We start from the raw sequence: 20,830 nt of genomic DNA, 5'->3' as shown, positions 1-20,830 counted from the left end.
CTCAGCAGGAGTGGCAGGGTGGGGGTGGGGCGAGGGGTCCCTTCCCACGGAACCCAGTGTATTAAGAGGGCTGGTTTGGCTGAGAGGGGAGAAGTGGGCTTGTTCCTCTTGGATTAAAAGAGAAATGGGCAATAGGCCACAGAACGAGGCAGAGGAAGCTCCACATCACCTCAGCTCTAGATTCATTCGTTCATTCATTCATTCATTTCCCCATACGATGGGCTCCAAATTCATTGAGCGTGCATGACTTTTCCCTTTAAATGTTGAAGTCTCTCTAGCGGATGGAATATTTGTAAGCATTTAAGCATATGGTTATAAAACACGTTAATAACAGTAAATGTGTTTCTTTTCTGATAACGGGTGAGAGTCAGAGGATGAAAGTCTTCATTCAGAGCAATCACGCTGTTCGGTGCTCATAGTTGTCCAGGCGGAAGAAAGCCAGCCCTTTAGAGGAGTGACGTCTGTGGCGGAACTGAGGGCGACTTTTTCTCTTTCTGCACTGTTTCGTCTTCCTGTTCCTTTCTGCACATTTGTATCCAGGTCCGCCCCAGGGGTGGTCCCCTACACTGCCGGCCCCGGGGGGCACCGTGAGTGGTCATGCCCAGCCTCCATTTCCTGGTCCCAGCTGGGACAGGAAGACCACTGTCTGGTCCCTTCCATCCTCCTGGCTCCTGGTTCCTGCGGCCACCAGTGACTTAGAGTCTGCCCAGGCTGCAGCCTTCCGCAGTGCCACAATGGCACACCCACTCCGTCTTCCTCAGCTTCGGCTGCTCTAACAGAAATACCACAGACTGGGTGGCTTACGCCACACAGCTTTGTTCCTCCCAGTCCCGGAGGCTAGGAAGTCCAAGGTCGGGGTGCCAGCAAGGTTGCTTTCTGGGAGGACCCTCTTCCTGGCCTGCAGATGGCCATCTTCTCATGGTCCCCTAGCATGGCAGGGAAAGAGGGCATCTTTCTCTCAGGTCTCTTCTCATGCGGACATCAATTCTGCTCATGAGGGACATGACCTAACACTTTTCAAAGGCCCCAGCTTCTAATACCATCACATTGGGGGTTTGGGCTTCACCATATGAATTTGGGGGATGCACGCACTCAGGCCACCGCACCCCCTTACCTGGGCACCTCTTTGCCTGCAAGCCCCGCCTGCACCACCCGCTGACGGGGTCGCCAACCAGCATTTCCGTGGATTCTTTCCCTCCCGTCCATGGTTGGATGAAAGGAGCTTTTGGGGCAAGAGATGAAGTAACCATCCCCAAGAAGGAAATGGCCAAGATCCCCCGGTGGCAGGGAGCCAGGCCTGCCTGACCCAGCCAGTTCCTGTTGGCCCAGCCTGAGGAGAGGAGCCCTTGACCACCTGCCCACAGTCCCTCCTTCCCTCTGGGAGGGAGAATCCACAGAGTGGCGGCCCTGCAGTCCCTGTGTGGTTCAGACTGCCAGAAAGGCAGGCCTGGGAAAGTTTTAGCAAGGCATGAGGGTGACAGGCCTTTGCTGGAAAGGAAGGGAAGATGTGGGCAGAGATGGGCACCAGGTAAGGCTTGCCCGAGTGAGGAGAGCCAGGAAGGAGGCACAGGAGGGGAGCAGCTCAGGCATGGACACAGGAGCACAGCTCCCCCAGAAACGACCTCGGACACAGAGATGGGATTGCATGAACTCCAGGGCCAGCACGAGGGGGAGACTGAGGCGCTGCACAGGGATGCAGCCTCAGCAGGGGGCTCAGCCAACACCACGTGCAGCTCCGGAGCCGGGCTGGCCTTTCAGAGTTGGCCCAGTCGAAGCAATGTTTGAACCCTGACCAGTCACTGGCTATGGCCGTTCCCTGGGAAAGGGGCATGACTCTGGTCTGGGGGCTCAGCTGTGAGCTACGAGCAGCCAACACACTCCACAGCTTGAGGCATAACTGACTTGGTCCTGAAGAGGGGTCTGGGGGGCACAGCACGGGGTCCACTGCGCCAGGAGTACGTCGAGAAGGAAGTGGAGGCACGCACAGGAGCCGTGAGGGAAGAGAGTGGGGTCCTTTCAGAGCAGTCAGCGCTGCAGTGCTGCTGTCCTAGGGGACGTGACACTGAGGGATAAGTAGAGGCCAGTCCTACCGAGTCTTTGATGCCAGCCACAGGGCTTGGTCTCATCCTGCTGCAGCGGGGAGCCATGGAGGGGCTTTGAGCGGGGAGCGGAAGTCAATTCACCTTCTGATGCTGAAATCAAAGTAGCCTCTGATGCTCACGCTTCGGGGCCCCTTGCTCACATAAGCCCCTTCCAAGGCCCTGAGAGGGGCCAAGCCATGTGTTCCCATGGTCACATGTTTTTGTAAATTTTGCGAAAATAAGCTATTTTAACCATACTTGATTAAGACCACTCCTCTTTTCATTCCTACCTCTCACATTAGAACGGCCATGGGCATTTTGCTGCTTTGGTTACAGAGAAAATGGATTGAGGGCATATTTTTCGGCTTACTGCCATGATTCTGTCTCTTACAAGTAGAGTTAAATTATTGTGTCTGTCCAGGTCTAATAAAAGCTTCCAGAAATACTTGCTGCACTGCTGTTCCAACTCACCGAGGGTCACTGCAGAATATGGGCTGTGTGCCGGCCATTCCCCTCAGATCTTTGGAGGAAAAAGTGCCTCAGCGGTACCTGAGGTTGTGACTACTTCTGTACGGGCAGTAGTTTGTTTCCATTTTAGGTTTGTTTTATAGATGGAGTACTTTAAACGAAGATCCAGCATGGATGTTTCTTTAGAAAACCCAAGTGTAATAGGATAGTCTGCTTGTTTAAAAGCTGGGCTAGACTGGGCATGGTGGTTCACACCTATAATCCCAGCATATTCGGAGACTAAGGTGGGCAGATCACTTGAGGTCAGGAGTTCGAGACCAGCCTGGCCAACATGGTGAAACCCCGTCTCTACTAAAAATACAAAATTAGCCAGGCGTGGTGGTGCACACCTGTAGTCCCAGCTACTGGGGAGGCTGAGGCAAGAGAATCACTTGAACCCGGGAGGTGGAGGTTGCAGGCAGTCAAGATCACACCACTGCACTCCAGCCTGGGTGACAGAGTGAGACTCCATCTCAAAAAAATAAATAAAATAAATAAAACATAAATAAATAAAAGCTGGCCTAGTCTCACAACATGTGGATGACAATAAATGATGGGCTCTAAAAAATTTCAGAGACAGAAGAAAAATCTCAATGAAAACGAGATGCCAACATGTTCATTAAGTCTTAGTGCACTGTTTTCACTGCCATTTTGAAAGTGGCTTGGGAATGTTTCGACAAAATAAGGGAAAAATGACAGCCTCTGATTTGGGTATATGTATAAAATATACCTTTTACCATTTTCAAATTTATTTATTAAAGGAAAGAAAATACAGATAAAAATTAATGGCATATGAAACTAAAGGATTAGAAAATGAGCAAGGAAAAAAAAAAAAAAAAACCTCTGACTTCAAAAAGCTCATTGTCACCAAAAAAGAAAGGTTTTACATCAAACCGAAAGCAGTCGCTCATTAGGAGGAAGAGACACGTATCAAAGAAGTTAACAGGGCTTTGGAGCATTTGACAGTCTCGTTAATGAAGAGGAGTGAATCTGATGAACACGTAGGAAAATGGTTCAGACATCTTTCTGATTTGACATGAAATGTTGACAACATCAAAGACTCCAGGAAGCTGCAAATGCTTCCACTGCAGAGAGGCTATCCACGGCAACTGTTACTGAGTGTTGCTCATCCAGAGTGTCTTAAAGCCAGGCTCCCACAGAGAAAACTTGAAATGCTCTGAAATCCACATCAAGGATGGAAACCAGAGAGCATCTCCTCCAAATTCGATTGTCCTAAGTGTTCAGATGATGTCACCCATAGCTTCTTTAAAGTACTGATAATTTTTTTAAAAAAAAAAGAAAAAAAGAATTTCCTTGAATATGCCAGGGCAGATGCTGGCCAAGTCCATCTGCTGCCTGTTTGTTTGGTTTTGTTTCCCCCCTCCTCAAAAGCTTTAATAAGGTGAGGTTTATATTTAAATTCACTCCTTTAAAGTGTACAGGCTGGGCGTGGTGGCTCACACCTGTAATACCAGCACTTTGGGAGGCCAAGGAGGGCGAGGTCAGAAGCTTGAGACCAGCCTGGCTAACATGGTGAAACCCCATCTCTACTAAGAATATAAAAAATTAGCCAGGTGTAGTGGCGGGCACCTGTAATCCCAGCCACTCAGGAGGCTGAGGCAGGAGAATCACTTGAACCAGGAAGTGGAGGTTGCAGTGAGCCAAGATCGTGCCATTGCACTCCAGCCTGGGCAACAAGACCAAAACTTCATCTCAAAAATAAATAAATAAAATAAAGTGTACGATTCAGTGATTTTCACTGTATTCATAGAGTCGTGCAACCATCACAACAAGCAAATTTTGGAACACTTTTGTCACTCTGAAAAGTTCCACGCCCCTTACCGGTCACCCCAATCCATCTTACCCTTGCCCAGCACCAGATAGCCACTCATCCTCTTGCTGTCTTTATAGATTTTCCAATTCTGGACATTTTGTATCAGCAGAATCATACAACATGTGATCTTTTGTGCCTGGCCTCTTTCACTTGGCATAATGTTCACAGGGCTCATCCCCATGGTAGTGTGCATCAGCATGGCATTCCTTCCCGTTGCTGAATAATAATCCACTGTGTGGGTATCATCATTTATTAGTTGATGGACATTTGGCATTTCAGCTATGATAGGAACTACCAAGTGAACATTTGTGTACAAAGTATTGTGTGCCTGTATCATTTTCTTGGATGTAGAAATGGAATCATTGGATTTTATGGTGACTCCATGTTTTGAGAAACTGCCAGTTTCCCAAAACAGCCCAGTTTACATTCCAAGTAGCAATGATGCTTCAGATTTCTGTGTTGTTGTATTTGTTACACCAATCCTAGTAGATGTGAAGTGATATCTCATTGGGGTTTTGATGTGCATTTCCCTAGTGACCTATGGTGATCTCTCTCTCTCTCTCTCTATATATATATATACATCTTCATATATTTTTTGTATAAATGTCTATTTAGATCCTTTGCTGATTTTTCATTATTTATATTTCTATTATTGAATTGTAAGAGTTCTTAATTTATTCTAGATTCAAATCCCTTATCACACTCACCAGACATATGGTCTACAAATATTTCCTCCCATTCTGTGGGTTGTCTTTTCACTTTCATGACGGCATCATTGATGTGCACAAGTTTTTAATTTTGATGAAGTCTAATTTATCTATTTTTGCTTTTCTCACTTGTGCTTTTGGCATTGTATCTGAGAAACCATTACTTTTAGGTCAAGAAGATTTACTCCTATGTTTAATTCTCAGAGTTTGAGCTCTTATATTGACATCTGTGGTCCATTTTGGAGTTAATTTTTGTTAAGTGTGAGGAAAAGGTCCAACATCATTCTTTTGCATATGGATATCCAGTTGTCTCAGAACCATTCGTTAAAGAGACTATTCTCTTTCTACTGAGTTGTCAAAAATTAACTGATCAAATGTAAAGGCTTACTTCTAGACTTCTATTCTATTCCATTGGTATCTTTGTCCTTATGACAGGGCTATGCTGTCTTGAATATTGTAGTTTTATAGCAAGCTTCAAAATGTGAAGTGTCTTTCCACTTTGCTCTTCTTTCAATATTGTTTTGGTCATTCTACATCCTATGACTTTCCATATGAATTTTAGGAGGAGCTTCTCAATTTTGCAAAATTCTAGTCTGCATTTGAATAGGAATTATGTTGAACCTATAGATCATTGTGGAAGTATTTCCATTTTAACAATCTGATCCATGAACGTTGAGATGTCTTTTCATTTACTTAGATCTTTAACTTCTTTCAATGATGTATTGTACTTTTTTAATGGGCATGTTTTGCATTTTTTTGGTTTGATTTATTCGTAAGGTTCTTTTCTTCTTTTTGGCGCTATTGTAAATTGAGTTATTTCCTTAATTTCATTTTAAAATCATTTATTACTAGTTCATATAAATGCAATTGATTTTTGTATATTGGTTTTGTTTCCTGCAACCTCACTTAATTTGTTTGTTAGCCCTAAGCTTTTTAGGGGATTCTTTATAGGATTTTCTGTATAGGAGATCATTTTGTGTGGAAATAAAGATCATACAGTGTTTTAACTTCTGAAAGTGGTTCCAGAACATTTTGATAAAGTAAGAAAGAAATGACAGACTCTGATTTAAAAGTACCTTCTTTTATTATTTCCAAATTCATTTGTTAAAGAAAGAAAAGAAAATTCAGATTAAAAAAAACTAAAGTAATAGAAAGTGGGTAATGAAATCAAGAGAAATAACTCTGACTTTAAAAAGTTCATTGTGATTAAAAAAAAAAAATTATTCCATTGCTTTTCATGTGCTTCATGGTGATGTGTCCTCAACTCAGAAGAAACTAAAGGGCATGAAGGGGACTAGCTAGCTCCCCCTGGCCCTTTTATAAGGCCACTAATCCCATCCAGGGTGATGGAGCCCTCATGGCCTAACAACCTCCTTAAGGCTTCACCTCTTAAAACTGCCTCATTAGGAATCAAGTTTCAACATACATTTTGGAGGGGACACAGGCTTTCAAACCATAGCCCCCTGTGATCGGAAACAAGACAAGGATGTTTGCTCGTGCTACTTCTATTCAACCAGAACAAGCAGGCAAGAAAGGGAAATAAAAGACATTCATATCGGAAAGGAAAGCATCCATATTGGAATATGCTTTTGGATTCTGTGTGCTGGCATTTTGTTTAGAATTTTTATGTTTATAGCCATAAGAGATACTTGTCTAATTTTCTTTGTGTATGTGTGAGATGTCTTTGATTTTGGTATCAAGGAATGAGTTGGGAATTCTTTTCTGTGTTTTGGAAGAGTGTCTGAATGATTGGTATTAATTTTTTTAAAATGCTTAGATTTCTTTACATTCTAATTGGTAGAATTCACTAGGGAAGCCATCTGAGCCTGGGCTTTTGTTTGTGGAGTTTTTACATTACTCATTCAATCTCTTGTTTAGGTCTATTCAGACTTTCTATACCTTCGTAATTCAATTTGGTAGTTTGTGTCTTTCTAGAAGTTTGTCCATTTTCAGTGCTTTTTTTTTTCCCATAGGGATTTGAATTGTCATCTGGTGTTACTTGCTTTCAGCCTGAATAAATTCCTTCAGTATTTCTTACATGGCAGGTCTGCTAGCAATGAATTCTTTCAGTTTTTCTTTAAATGGGAATATCTTTATTTCACTTTCATTTTTGAGGCATAGTTTTGCTGAGTTAAATCTTCTTGGTTGAGACTACTGCCTCTGGCCTTCATTATTTCTGATTAAAAGTGAGTTGTTAATTTTATTTGGATTTCCTTGTATATGGTGAGTTGTTCAATATTCAGTATTTTCTCTTTGTCTTTGTCTAATTTCAACATTTTGACTATGATGTGTCTGGGTGTGGACCACTTTGTATTTACCCCACTTGAATCTAATTACATTTCTCAGATGTGTAAGTTCATGTTTTTCATCAAATTTGGGATGTTTTCAGCCTTTTTAAAAAAGTATTTTCTGCTTCTTTGTCTGTCTTCTTCTTATACTTCTACTGTGCATTTTTTATTGTACTTAATGGTCTTCCATGTTTCTCAGAGGCTTTGTTCATTATTCTTCATTCTTTTTTTCTCTCTACTCTTTAGATTGCACAGTTTTAATTAATCTATATTCAAGTTTACCGATTTCATTTTCTGCCAGCTCAGATCTACCATTGAGCCTGCTAATTAATTTATCTTTTAAGTTTTTCTACTATTCAACTCCAGAAATTTCTTTTTTTTTTTTTTTTTTTTTGGACGGAATTTCTCTCTGTTGCCCAGGCTGGAGTGCAGTGGCACGATCTCAGCTCACTGCAACCTCCGCCTCCTGGGTTCCAGTGATTCTCCTGTCTCAGACTCCTGAGTAGCTGGGATCATAAGATGCACCAACACGCCCAATTAATTTTTGTATTTCTGGTAGAGACAGGGTTTCACCATGTTGGTCAGGCTGGTCTCAAACTCCTGACCTCAGGTGATCTGCCCACCTCGGCCTCCCAAAGTGCCGGGATTACAGGCATGAGCCATCACTCCTGGCCTCTATTTGGTTCTTTTTATAATTTCTGTCTCTTTACTGAGATTCTCCATTTGGTGAGACATCATTCCTGTAGTCTCCTTTAGTTCTTTAGACATGGTTTCCTTTTGTCCTTTAAACACATTTTTAATAGCTGCTTTGAAATCTATCTGCTAAGTCAGACGTCTGGGCCTCCTCAAAGGTAGTTTCTATCACCTGCTTAATTTTCTATGTACGGGTTACACTTTCCTGGGTTTTTTGTTTTTTTTGTTTTTTTCATGGCTCAGAATGTTTTGTTGAAAACTGGAAACTTCAGATGATACATTGAAGAAACTGTGGATTATGATCCCCCTGGGCCTTGTTGTTGCTACTGTTTGCTTGTTTATGTTAGTGACTTGGCCCTGCTTTTCAATGAAGCTTATTTCCCCTGCAGTGTGCAGCTACTGATATTGCTCCCCAGAAGTCACAGCCTCGGGCATGTGCACAGTCACTCTGACTGCACCCTTACTCCTAACGTCCTGGGACAGTGGCATTAGCCAGGCTCTCTTTGACTATCTCTTTCCCAGATCTTTCCATTAAGCTTCTGGTCATTCTGCCTCTATTGCTGTCACACCCAACTGTTAGCCTTCACTAGCTGCTAGCTGCTACTAACTGCTAGTACAACTGATTGTGTATTGCTTATGACAATGTCCTGGGGTATATAGCTTGCTCTCAGTATGACCTTATTAAATTCTAGAACTTTCACAGGGGCAGGGCATTGCCAGTTGAGGTGTATTGAGATCTTCAGGAGGGCTCTTAGCTGTCTTTGTCCCTGGTTCTGTCTGTTTAACTTCTACAGGTTGAGTACCCTTCATCTGAAAATCTGAAATCCAAAACACTTCTGGTTCCCAGCCTTTCAGATAAGGGATACTCCACCTGCAGTTGGTTTAACATTGTGTTTGTTGCTATTAGGACCACCAGGCTTCTCTTAATTGCTCACTGCTAAGATGCTGTTGTTTTTTGACAATGCCCTCAGACATGAACATCCTCCATGCTCTGTTTCAGATCAAAATCAGTCCCCTTAGGGAGAGCAGTGAAGCTGTCTGTTCTGACTCTCCCTCTGGGTAGACCCCTGCACCACTGCAGAAGAGCTAGGAGCAGGGACAGTCACCTGCTTCTCCCAGAGTGACACTCCTGGCCTACAAGCTATTCACTAGATGGGAATGGTAGCCCCTAGTCTTCTGGGCTTGCCCCTTTCAACATGAAACCTCTGCCCTACAAGCAAGCTGGAGAGGAGGCTATTAGGTCTACTGTTCTTGGCCCGGTGAACGTGGAACAGAGCTTCTGCGCTATGAGTGGGGCCTGGGTAGGGAAAAGGGGCCCCAGGCCTCTTGTTCACCCCACCGGGAATAGACTCTGCAACAGAGCTGGGAGGGATGACACCAGTGGTCTGACTTTCTCAGTGTGAAACTATAGCCTCAGACTGGGAGCTTGGAGTGGAGGGAGCCCCGTCTTCTTGGCAGTAAAGCTTCTGTCACACTGAGCTAGAGAAGGAATGAGGGGGGGCTGTGGCTCAAATGCCATAGATCAGGCGTCCCCAAACTTTTTACACGGGGGGCCAGTTCACTGTCCCTCAGACCGTGGGAGGGCCGCCACATACTGTGCTCCTCTCACTGACCACCAGTGAAAGAGGTGCCCCCTCCTGAAGTGCGGCGGGGCGGGGGGGCGGGCGGATACATGGCCTCAGGGGGCCGCATGCGGCCCGCGGGCCGTAGTTTGGGGACGCCTGCCATAGACTTTTGCTTTTCTTACCAAGATTTAATAGATTTTCTCAAAAAAAAAAAAAATCCTCCTTCATTTGTTGTATAGACCTTAGGACAATATCCAGAGACTTTACATGGTTGCTTTTTATTATTATTATTATTATTATTATTATTTTGAGATGGAGTCTTGCTCTCTTGCTCAGGCTGGAGTGCAGTGGCAGATCTCAACTCACCGCAACCTCAGCCTCCTGGGTTCAAGCCATTCTCCTGCCTTAGCCTCTCCAGTAGCTGGAATGACAGGCACCCACCACCACACCTACCTAATTTTTGTGTTTTTAGTAGAGACAGGGTTTCACCACATTGGCCAAGCTGGTTTCGAACTCCTGACCTCAAGTGATCCGCCTGCCTCGGCCTCCCAAAGTGCTGGGATTACAGGAATGGCTGCTTTTTAAAAACTAATTTTCATTAGTTACTGGGGAAAGGGTTCACCAACCTCCTCACACTTCCATTCAAAGTTTGTACTTGTTGCCTGTTTTGTAAATGAAGTTTTATTGGAACACAGCCATGCTCATTCATTTATAGGTTGTCTATAGCTGCTTTCAAGTTCTGATGGGAGAACTGATCAATTAATTGCAACAGCGATTATATAGTCTGCAAAGTTTACGGTGGTTACTCTCTGGCCCTTTTACAGAAAGAGTTTGCTGACGAATGGTTTGCTGTGAAGAGTTTGCTGAGGAACGGCTATGTTCTCTTTCTGCTCTCTCTGTGGAAACAGTGCTACAAACTTAAGTCATACAGGGAAGGGCTAAAGAGTGGGCAATCAGAACAGAAAGAAAAGTTTTATCTGTCAATAGATGAGAAATCGTTGTTCTCTGTTTTTGGCTGTTGGTGGTCATTGACAGTTTTAAAACATTTTTGTGTGATATCTTTTCTCATTTCAAGTCAGTAATCCATTTCGCACCTAATTTAGTTCTTTAATTTTGCAATCTTCTTCTTAAAGTAGATCCCCTAAATTGTAGACTTTTTCTCTCCCTAAAGGAATGAGATCAGTTTAAGTTGTGGAACTGCGTTTCCTACCTGCTTCCTGCATACCAGCTTTGGACTTTATTCCTGGTTTTGACCACGTCGGCATATCACCTGTCCCTCTTTTCAACAGTGTTTTCTCTAAATTGCCTTTTTTTACTTAAATAAATCGTGTGTGTCTTTCAGTCACTGGCATGATATGCCAGTGGTGTCTTTATAAACAGGCAGTGTGTGGGCCCTGGAGGGCATCCATCCTGGTGACGTGGTGTGGTGCAGGCTGTGGCAGAGGGGACTTGGTAGACCAGACACAGAGCAGCCAGAGAGCGGGAGGGTGGGTCGGCAAGTGGGAGGCGGGGCGGGCCAGCACCTCACCATGCTTCTTATTGCTTCTGGCGGATGAGGCTTGTCTTCCAGGGGCTCTGAGCATCTAGGGGCTAGGATGGTAAGCTCCCCCTGCGCCCCGGAGCCGGGCCAGGACATACGTGTCCCAGGCACTGCAGGCTGCAGAGTGCAGGAGTGTCCCCACTGCCTGGTGTGAGGGTGATGGAGGGCCTGGCTTCCTGTCTTTCAGCATTGCTTTAAAGGACACTGCATCTGGCTGACACCTGACATCCTCAAACGGGATGGCAACTGGGGCGCTTGGAGCCCATTTGGCTCCTGCTCACGTACCTGTGGCACCGGCGTGAAGTTCAGGACCCGCCAGTGTGACAACCCACAGTGAGTTGGCCCCACGTTCCCCCGGCCTTCCTGAGTGGCAGCTGAAGTTCTAGGAGACCTCTCCAGCCAGCCCTGTCCCGGAGGGTCCTGTGGCTACACGCCAGTTCCGGAGAGGTGCAGGGCAGGCTGCCCCGCCCCACCTCACCCCACACACCCTGTAAATATCTCCTGAGCCCATGCCCCCTCCTTGGCCCACATCCACTTTCTTATCCACACCCTCCTCCCCTCCTCCACTGCCTGCCTCCTCCTGCCTGAACGCTCACCCCGGCCTCGCCCAGGGAGCGTCCCAGGGGTGGAAGGAAAACCCTCCGTAAACATCAGCATCACTCCCTTCTCCCACCTGCCCAGCAGGCCCTCACCCTGCAGCCACTTAGACACAGCGCATCTGTCTCTCCTTTTTGGCCTCTCTGGTATTTTAAAGATTTTTGATTTGTCTGAAAATATTGACAATCTGGAAATTTCACATTAGAAAAACAAACAAATTTCCAGCTTCTAAATTGGGCATCACAGATGCACGGCTGGGCCCAGTTACCGGCTGGCGGGCAGGCCTCCAGGGTACGTCCCGGCTGCTGGGCTCCACCCCGGCTGCTGGGCTCCCGCCTCTGCGGCCGCTCCTGGGTCCTGCTGGGTGGGCTCCGGCCTCTACAGCCACTCTTGGGTCCAGCTCGCTTGGGCCTCTGCTTACTCTGGCCAGGCCTGAACTGGCCCTAGGGGAGCCGGAGAGGGCCAGCAGTCATGGCTCTGGGAGGGAGTCCAGACCGTGTCAGCAGGGCATGGGGACCCACGGGACCCTGCAGTGGAACAGCCTGCCTCAGCAGCACGTGTGACCACGCGTGTGCATGGAGCCCTCTCCTCTCCCTGCTGTCCTCCTGCCCCAGGCTCCAGGCTGCCCTCCTGGCCAGGAGCTGATACAGATACAGAACGCTGTGGTCCCTCCTCCGGCCCCCTTGAGGCTTTTACACCGAACTCCGGGAAACATGGCTGGGCATTTAGGACCTCGAGAGGCGGTGTGGGGGCTGGCGCTGTTCTCAGTGAAGCGAAGCCGTTACAGAAGCGTGGCCCACCTTCTCTGCAGGGAGAAAACCCAGTGGCCGTGGTTGCTACGAACAGCAGCACCAGGACTCTGGGGCCTCAGCATGCCTCTTTCTGTGCCAGGCTTGGTACCTGGGGCAGGCTGCAGAGGAGACCCACTCAGCGCCTGCCCTGCTGGGGTTTTGGCCCCGTGGGAAACGCAGATCCTAAACACCTGATCACAGCTCCCTGTTCATTTACAAGCCAGGCATCCGTGCTGGGTGCGGGGGTGGGGGTGCCGGAGCTGTGAGCAGATGCTGCCTCCTGGCAGGAGCCCCAGAAGAGAAGGATGCTGCCATCCCTATCCTGTCCTTGAAGCTCCTAGGCCTGATAGGCTGGAAAACTGCCCAGGTCTGACAGCTGGGACATGGCAGGGCAAGGTCCCTTTGGTCAGCAGAGCGGCCCTCTGACACCTGAGACTTGGGGATCCCCGCTAAAAAGATCTCACAAGTGGCACCTGGGCGCTGCCTCTTTCCAGTGGCACCAAGCAGCAAGCCCTCTGCTTTCCCCTCCAGCCCGGCCAACGGGGGCCGCACCTGCTCGGGCCTCGCCTATGACTTCCAGCTCTGCAGCCGCCAGGACTGCCCCGACTCCTTGGCTGACTTCCGCGAGGAGCAGTGCCGCCAGTGGGACCTGTACTTCGAGCATGGTGATGCCCAGCACCACTGGCTGCCCCACGAGCACCGGGATGGTGAGCCCCTCGGGGAGGTGGCAGTGGGGGCTCAGCAGGCAGGCCCCAGGGTGGGCAGAGGGGCGCTTGCCTTGGCCTGTACCTCTGATCCTGCATGGACAAGGCTGCCTCGACCCTGGGCCAGCAGAAGAGCCTACCCTGGCTGGTGTGGCTGCCCTGGCCCACTCCTGGACAGGGCCCTTAGGGTTCCTAGCAGGACTGCAATCCTAGAGCAGCCAGAACACCCGGAGTGGCCAAGGCCACGGAACAGGCAGCTGGGCTGCGGGCTCAACAGGGGCCAGGCTCCTGCAGTCCACGATCGGTGGACAAGGCTTGAGCTGTGTGGTCATCTCAGGACTGAAGCCAGGGCTGACCCTGCAAGGAATCTGGTGACCTCTGACCCTCTCTATTAGTCAGGACTCTCAGTTGAAAGTGTCAGAAATGTGACTCCCACTGGTTCAGCATTAGAAGGCATTTCATGGCTCAGGGACCTAAGGAGTCTGGTGGTCTTAGGCATGACACTGCTTGGGTAGCAGCTGGGGACCCCTCTGCGACGGATTGTAAACATAGAGCGTCTGTTTCTCCTCCATGGCTGTTGCCCTAGCCCGGCACCTGCTGTCCCATGTGGGCCAGTGCAGGGCTGGAGGTGACAGAGTAGACAGGGTCCCCCTCTGGTGGAGGCTGCAGTATGGGGGCCCAGCATTTTAGTTGCCTCTGAGATAAAGCGGCTGAGAAGGGAAGGTACCAGGGACCTGAGTCTGAATCAAAGTGGGCTGGTCTCAGTCTGGATTTCAGAGATTGACTGAAAAGTGTTCTTTATTTATTTATTTTTTATTTATTTATTTATTTATTTATTTTTGAGACGGAGTCTTGCTCCGTCACCCAGGCTGGAGTGCAATGGCGCAATCTCGGCTCACTGCAACCTCCGCCTCCCGGGTTCAAGCAATTCTCCTGCCTCAGCCTCCCTAGTATGTAGGATTACAGGCACCCACCACCACACCCGGCTAATTTTTGTATTTTTAGTAGAGACGGGGTTTTACCATGTTGGCCAGGCTGGTCTCAAACTCCTGACCTCAAGTGATCCGTCCACCTCAGCCTCCCAAGGTGCTGGGATTACAAGCATGAGCCACCACTCCTGGCCTGAAAAGGGTTATTTAGATCATAACCCAGCCAACAGCCATTTGCAGCCTCAGGGGTGTCCGGGAGCCTTGGGGATGTGAGAGGTGGGCTGCACCCACAGCCTGGCTGGCTTGGTTGGGAAAAGCTCTTCCGAAATCCGCAACCACCACGGTCAAAGGCTCAGGAGACCTGGAGACAGGAAAGGGGCCGCTGTCACCCACCCCTTTCCCTTTCTGTCTGCCCTGGAGGGTGGGCCACAGGAGGGCAGGTAAGTCCTAAGACCCTCGTGGGAATTTCTCCCTGCGTGGTGTCTCCTTTGCACACACCTGGGGGAGCCATCAGGGCTCCTTGCAGACCCCAGCTGCTTGCCTTCCAGCCAAGGAGAGATGCCACCTGTACTGTGAGTCCAAGGAGACTGGGGAGGTGGTATCCATGAAGCGCATGGTGCATGACGGGACGCGCTGCTCCTACAAGGACGCCTTCAGCCTCTGCGTGCGCGGGGACTGCAGGGTGAGTACATGGAGGCCAGCACGGGGGGCTACCGTGGCAAGTGTCAGCTTCCTGGGTACTGACCTCCCCCTTCTTGGGCTACTGGGAAGATGCCTGAGGTTAAGCACACAAAGTGTCAGAAACAGTGTGCAGACCAGGGCAAGCCCTTCGCAAATGTCTGCTTACCCCTTCCCTGTGCTGGGAGCCTCAGATGTGAGTGTGCCTAGGACTGCACCTCAAACATCCTGATTCCACAGGTCAGGGTAGTGGTGGCCTTAAAGCAGAAATTTTTATGAGCATTCTGGATGATTTCCAATGCACGTGACCTGCAGGATGTGACCTGCATGACCTTTTTGCTGGATCTGGGTGGCCACTGTGAGGGTCACTGGTTTGGTGCTTTGTAGAAATCCCTTGCCCTGTTTTCTTTGATCGTGATATATTTGGCTTCAATCTTAAGGAAAAATAATCATGTGTCACCTCTGCATGTGACAGTGACATGAGCATAGACTTGTCTCTGCCAAACTCTCCTGCAAAAAAACTGGAAGCCTCTGCTTAGGCTTGTGTAGACAGGACTGACTGCAGGAGTCGTGGAGGCTGACTCTGGTTTTATCTTCTTGAGAAATAGCAGCATCGGCAGGAAGGCATCTCTAGGGGAGTGGGCACTGGAGCAGTGGTTTGGGGCTAGAGGCTGGGAGCTGGAGCAGGGAGCTGGGAGCTGAAGCTGGAGCTGGGAGCTGGAGCTGAAGCTGGAGCAGGGAGCTGGGAGCTGGAGCTGGGAGCTGGGAGCTGAAGCTGGAGCAGGGAGCTGGGAGCTGAAGCTGGAGCTGGGAGCTGGGAGCTGGAGCTGGAGCTGGAGTTGGGAGCTGGAGCTGGAGCTGGAGCTGGGAGCTGGGAGCTGGAGCTGGGACCTGGGAGCTGGAGCTGGGACCTGGGAGCTGGAGCTGGAGCTAGAGCTGGGAGCTGGAGCTGGAGCTGGGAGCTGGAGCTGGAGCAGGGAGCTGGGAGCTGGAGCTGGGAGCTGGAGCTGGAGCTGGAGCTGGGAGCTGGAGCAGGGAGCTGGAGCTGGAGCTGGAGCTGGGAGCTGGAGCTGGGAGCTGGGAGCTGGGAGCTGAAGCTGGAGCAGGGAGCTGGGAGCTGAAGCTGGAGCTGGGAGCTGGGAGCTAGAGCTGGAGCTGGGAGCTGGAGCTGGAGCTGGGAGCTGGAGCTGGGAGCTGGAGCTGGGAGCTGGGAGCTGGAGCTGGAGCTGGGAGCTGGAGCTGGAGCTGGGAGCTGGAGCTGGAGCAGGGAGCTGGGAGCTGGAGCTGGAGCTGGAGCTGGAGCTGGAGCTGGGAGCTGGAGCTGGGAGTTGGAGCTGGGAGCTGGAGCTGGGAGCTGGAGCTGGGAGCTGGGAGCCGGAGCTGGGAGCTGGAGCAGGGAGCTGGGAGCTGGAGCTGGAGCTGGGAGCTGGAGCTGGGAGGGTGCTTGAGGGCTGCTCTGCGTTTGCTCCTGTGCCTTTGGCAGAGCAGGGAGCCTGGCTCAGCCAGCTCAGCCAGAGCATGGCAGAGCGGCCGGGCTATACAGCTGGCTCAGAGACGGTGACACGAAACACTCCGAAACAAGGACAGGCAGTGTCTGCTTCCTACTACTGGGATTTTAACGTACGGAGGTGACCCAGTGAGGACGTGGGGAGGCCACGTCACTGAAGGGCCTTCCCAGGAAGGTAAGGTAGTGCAGGAGGAACAGCTCAGGAGCAGCTGGTTTGAATCATTCCATTGGGCTCTGGAGTTGAGGGTGGTCCCCAGTTGTCTGGTACCTGACCCTGGTATGTGAGGGTCTTGGTTTGGTATGTGAGGCTTGGATAAAGGGGATGCTTGGCGTGCAGACAGGACGGGCTGATTTGCATATGAAAGGTGTGTCCCCAGCCCAGTGCTTTGCTGTCCCTTAGAATTGGGTGTTCCTGGGAGGTGTAGTCTCTCCCTGGCCAGGAGGATTTTTAAGACATCAAAATATCAACACATAGGAAAATTTTAAAAACAAAACAAAATTAATACAGGCAGCAAGCATGGGAAACAGTTATAGTACAGGTAGCTTTAGACGGCAGCTGTGAATATGATTGTAAACCTAAGGAAGGTCACTAATCCACTATCTCCATGGGTGTGGCTATTACTTCATTCCTGACATTGATATTAAAGAAGGATAGGGGCTGGGTGCAGTGGCTCACACCTCTAATCCCAGCATTTTGGGAGGCCGAGGTGGGCAAATATTTGAGGTCTGGAGTTTGAGACCAGACTGACCAACATGGTGAAACCCCATCTCAACTAAAAATAGCAAAAAAAAAAAAAAAAAAAAAAAAAAATTAGCCAGGCCTGGTGGTGCATGCCTGTAGTCTCAGATGCTAGGGAGGCTGAGGCAGGAGACTCACTTGAACTGGAGAGGCAGAGGTTGCAGTGAGCTGAGATCATGCCACTGCACTCCAGCTTAGGCAACAAAACAAGACTCCATCTCAAAAAAAAAAAAAAAAAAAAAAAAAAGGATAGGTTAAATATTTATTAATGGTGATTTTGACAGGTAATAGCAGGTTGCTCAATTTTGCATAAATAGAAAACATAAATATTTATATACCATCATGCATCACTTACCAACAGGGATACGTTCTGAGAAATGTATCAGGTGATTTTGTCCTGTGAACATCATAGAGTGCACTCACACAAACCTTGCTGGCACAGCCTGCTACACACCCAGGCTGCACGGTACAGCCTGTACAGACCTCACTACACAGCCAGGCTGCCCGGTACAGCCTGTTGCTCCTGGGCTACAAACCTAACAGCAAGTTCTCACCACAGTAGGCAATTGTAACAGAATGGTAAGTACCTGTGTATCCAGACGTACCTAAACTTAGAAAGGAAACAGTAAAATATGTATTATAATCTTTTGGAACCACTGACATATGTGTGGTCCACCGCTTACTGAAATGTCGCTATATGGTGCACAGTCATGTGCCCGACAGTGACATTTGTATATGATCATATTGCAAAAGATAAAAAACAAAGGCGACAAAAAGGGAAAGTTACAAACACAGAGGAAACGGCAGTAATAAGATGAAATCTATCAGTCTGAATGATACACGTGAATGTGAAACTCTTCTTTTGAAAGAATCTAACACTGGTTCAGAAACTAATATCTAAGCAGATTCTGTCTATTAAAGAATATCAAAATTCAGTGACTCAGAAAGGTTACAAGTAAAATGACAGCGAAGATGTGTCAGGAGATCAAAGAAACATTTCTGCGTGCCAAGCAGGGAGTTGAGAGAGAATCAAGTATGAAATGAGCCAGCAGGGTCACTTCCACCGAATCAAGGGCACAAGCTACTACCCTGAGAAAGTCCTAACAGGCCGTCAGATGTGTCATCTAAGCCATGACGCTGCAAAACGGGAGACCTTGGAATGAGCCCAAACACTTCCGACCGTGCTGCCTCCGTGGTACGACTGCCTGTTGGGCGGCCAGGAAGGAAGGCAGCCCCTCGTTGACCATGCGCCCTCCCCGGGGTGCAGCCACCCCAGTCACGACCAGAGCCTTCTACTCTTCGGTTGTGCAGAGCCACTCGTGGACCTGTGGCCATCCCTGGCTTACATTTTCACGGGCCCTGTTATAAAGCGAGATTCAGGGCCAGTAGAAGGACCCGGGCCTCCTTGGTCTCTCCGCTTAGTTACAGTGGCAGCATCATTCCCACCTTAGTTCGGGTTCAGAATGCCGGACATTAAACAGTGTCTCCAGGCGAGGCGCGGTAGCTCAGGCCTGTAATCCCAGCACTTTGGGAGACGGAGGCGGGCGGATCACCTGAGGTCAGGAGTTCGAGACCAGCCTGGCCAACGTGGTAAAATCCCGTTTCTACTAAAAATACAAAAAAAAAAAAAATAGCTGGGTGTGGTGGCGGGCGCCTGTAGTCCCAGCTACTCAGGAGGCTGAGGCAGAAGAATCGCTTGAACCCAGGAGGCAGAGGTTTCAGTGAGCTGAGATCGCGCCACTGTTCTCCAGCCTGAGTGACAGAGCCAGCTTGTGTCTCAAAAAATAAATAAATAAATAAACGGCATCTTCTGCTTACCAAGCCAGGGATGCTGCCTGCCTGGGCCTCTGTGGGTCACCTGCCCAGAATGAGCCGCATGCACGGGGGTCCAGGTGGAAACGGCCAGGTTGAGACACCCCTATAGGTGGCTGATGACTAGACGCATTCTGATTGTGGAGATAATAAAAGGTGAGGCCAGATAAGGTAGTTCACACCTGTAATCCCAATGCTTTGGGAGGCCAAGGCAGAAGGATCGGTTGAGGCCAGGAGTTGGAGACGGGGCAACATAGTAAGACCCTGACCCTGCAATAAAAGGTTTAAAACCTGTCCGGACGTCTCCCCCCTGACCCCCCGACAGAAGGTGGGCTGTGACGGTGTGATCGGCTCCAGCAAGCAGGAAGACAAGTGTGGTGTGTGTGGCGGGGACAACAGCCACTGCAAAGTGGTCAAGGGCACGTTCACACGGTCACCCAAGAAGCACGGTGAGTGAGTCCCTGCCCTCTGCCCTGGAGCCTGGATGCCTGCAGCAGCTCATGCCCGGGCAGCTGTGGGCCTGACTCATCCTGGGGCTGTCCAGGCTCATGACTATTCTGGGGAGGGGGAGAGGTCTGTGACAGTGAGGGGGAGGGACAATCCTAAGTCGGCGACAGCCCCAGCCGGGTGCCAGGATGGGTGAGGAAGAAGAGAGTGGGGGCCCAGGTCACAGGGGTCAGAGCGGAGAATGCCAGTATATGGGGGTGCCCAGGTTGGCCTTTAGAGACTAGCTAGCCCAGAGGCAGCAGCTTTCCTGGTGACCCCTCTCAGGTGGGTGCTCAAAGCCTGAGAAAGACCAGGGTCCTGGGAGAGCCCCCGGGAGAGCCGCCTTCAAAGGTGAGGCCCCTCGCTGCATTGTGCGAATTCGAGCGGCCCCTTCCCTTCTCAGTTTGCTGTGTCTTTCCACATCAAACAAAGGTTACATCAAGATGTTTGAGATCCCTGCGGGAGCCAGGCACCTACTCATTCAGGAGGTAGACGCCACCAGCCACCATCTGGGTGAGTCTCAGAACCAGACTCCTCTCGGGTCAGTGGGAGAGTGCCATGTTCAGGGGCCTGGGTTGTGTGGCCATGACCTGAGCCAGGGCAGCCCCTCCTCCACCTGTCTCTCTGCTCAGCCCATCTGAGCCCTTTCCCTATGGAGAGGCCAAAGTTTGGGATCAGGGGGCTCCACTTGGCAGCAGCTACGGAAGGACGTGTATCCAAAACATGTGTCCCTCAGCCTACAGGATGGCTCCCTGTCCCTGTTCTCACAGTCAGGGTGGGAAGTCCCCCTGCCCTCTGGAAGGCAGGCAAGGTCCTGGGCAGCCCTGCCATCCCCAGTGAGGCCAGCCGGCCGGTGGGTGCTCACGGTGCACTTACGTCTTTTCAATTGGCTTAATTTTAAATTCAAGAGATTCCAGCTAAAACAGGGATTCTGGCATCTCCTGAAAATGTGGATGTTCTCACACCTCTGGGTGCCCCTTTCCACGAGGCAGCCCTGCCTGGGAGACCGCGCCCTCCCAGCCTGCCCGGGAGGCTCTCGGGACCTGTCCACCCTCCCCTTGAAAGTTCCTGGGGCTCTACCTTCTGGGGACTTCTGGCCTAAGGTCAGAAGGGATGCTCTGGACTGCCGGGGCCCCTAGGCAAGTCCCTTCCCCAATCTGAGCCCCACATTCGTTCCCATCCCCAGGAGGCTGGACAGAGTCAGGGCTCCCACGCTGCTGCGGGCCAACACCCACGCCGCCTGCCAAACACGCCGTGCCCTTTTATTTTATTTTGTTTTGTTTTTATTTAGAGACAGGGTCTCACTCTCTCGATACTCTTTTTTTTCCTCTTATTTTAAGAGGAAATTTTAGACTGCTACCCTAAATACAAA

At 49.6% G+C, this 20,830-nt stretch overlaps 1 protein-coding gene across 2 annotated transcripts in view; it reads left to right on the top strand.

Moving 5' to 3' along the window:
- Positions 1–20,830, top strand: part of ADAMTS2 (ADAM metallopeptidase with thrombospondin type 1 motif 2) — a 220,494-nt gene that overhangs the window by 179,660 nt on the left and 20,004 nt on the right. For both annotated transcript variants that reach the window (XM_010331847.3, XM_074390605.1), the window contains exons 11-15: positions 11,403–11,548; positions 13,135–13,310; positions 14,785–14,918; positions 19,298–19,421; positions 19,891–19,971. In XM_010331847.3, coding sequence (XP_010330149.3) covers positions 11,403–11,548; positions 13,135–13,310; positions 14,785–14,918; positions 19,298–19,421; positions 19,891–19,971 — 661 coding nt within the window. The remainder of the gene's footprint in view (positions 1–11,402; positions 11,549–13,134; positions 13,311–14,784; positions 14,919–19,297; positions 19,422–19,890; positions 19,972–20,830) is intronic.

This window comes from Saimiri boliviensis, chromosome 20 (assembly GCF_048565385.1).
Source record: "Saimiri boliviensis isolate mSaiBol1 chromosome 20, mSaiBol1.pri, whole genome shotgun sequence".
In the NCBI taxonomy this organism is placed as follows: Eukaryota; Metazoa; Chordata; class Mammalia; order Primates; family Cebidae; genus Saimiri; species Saimiri boliviensis.
This window is presented reverse-complemented; position numbering and strand designations above follow the sequence as displayed.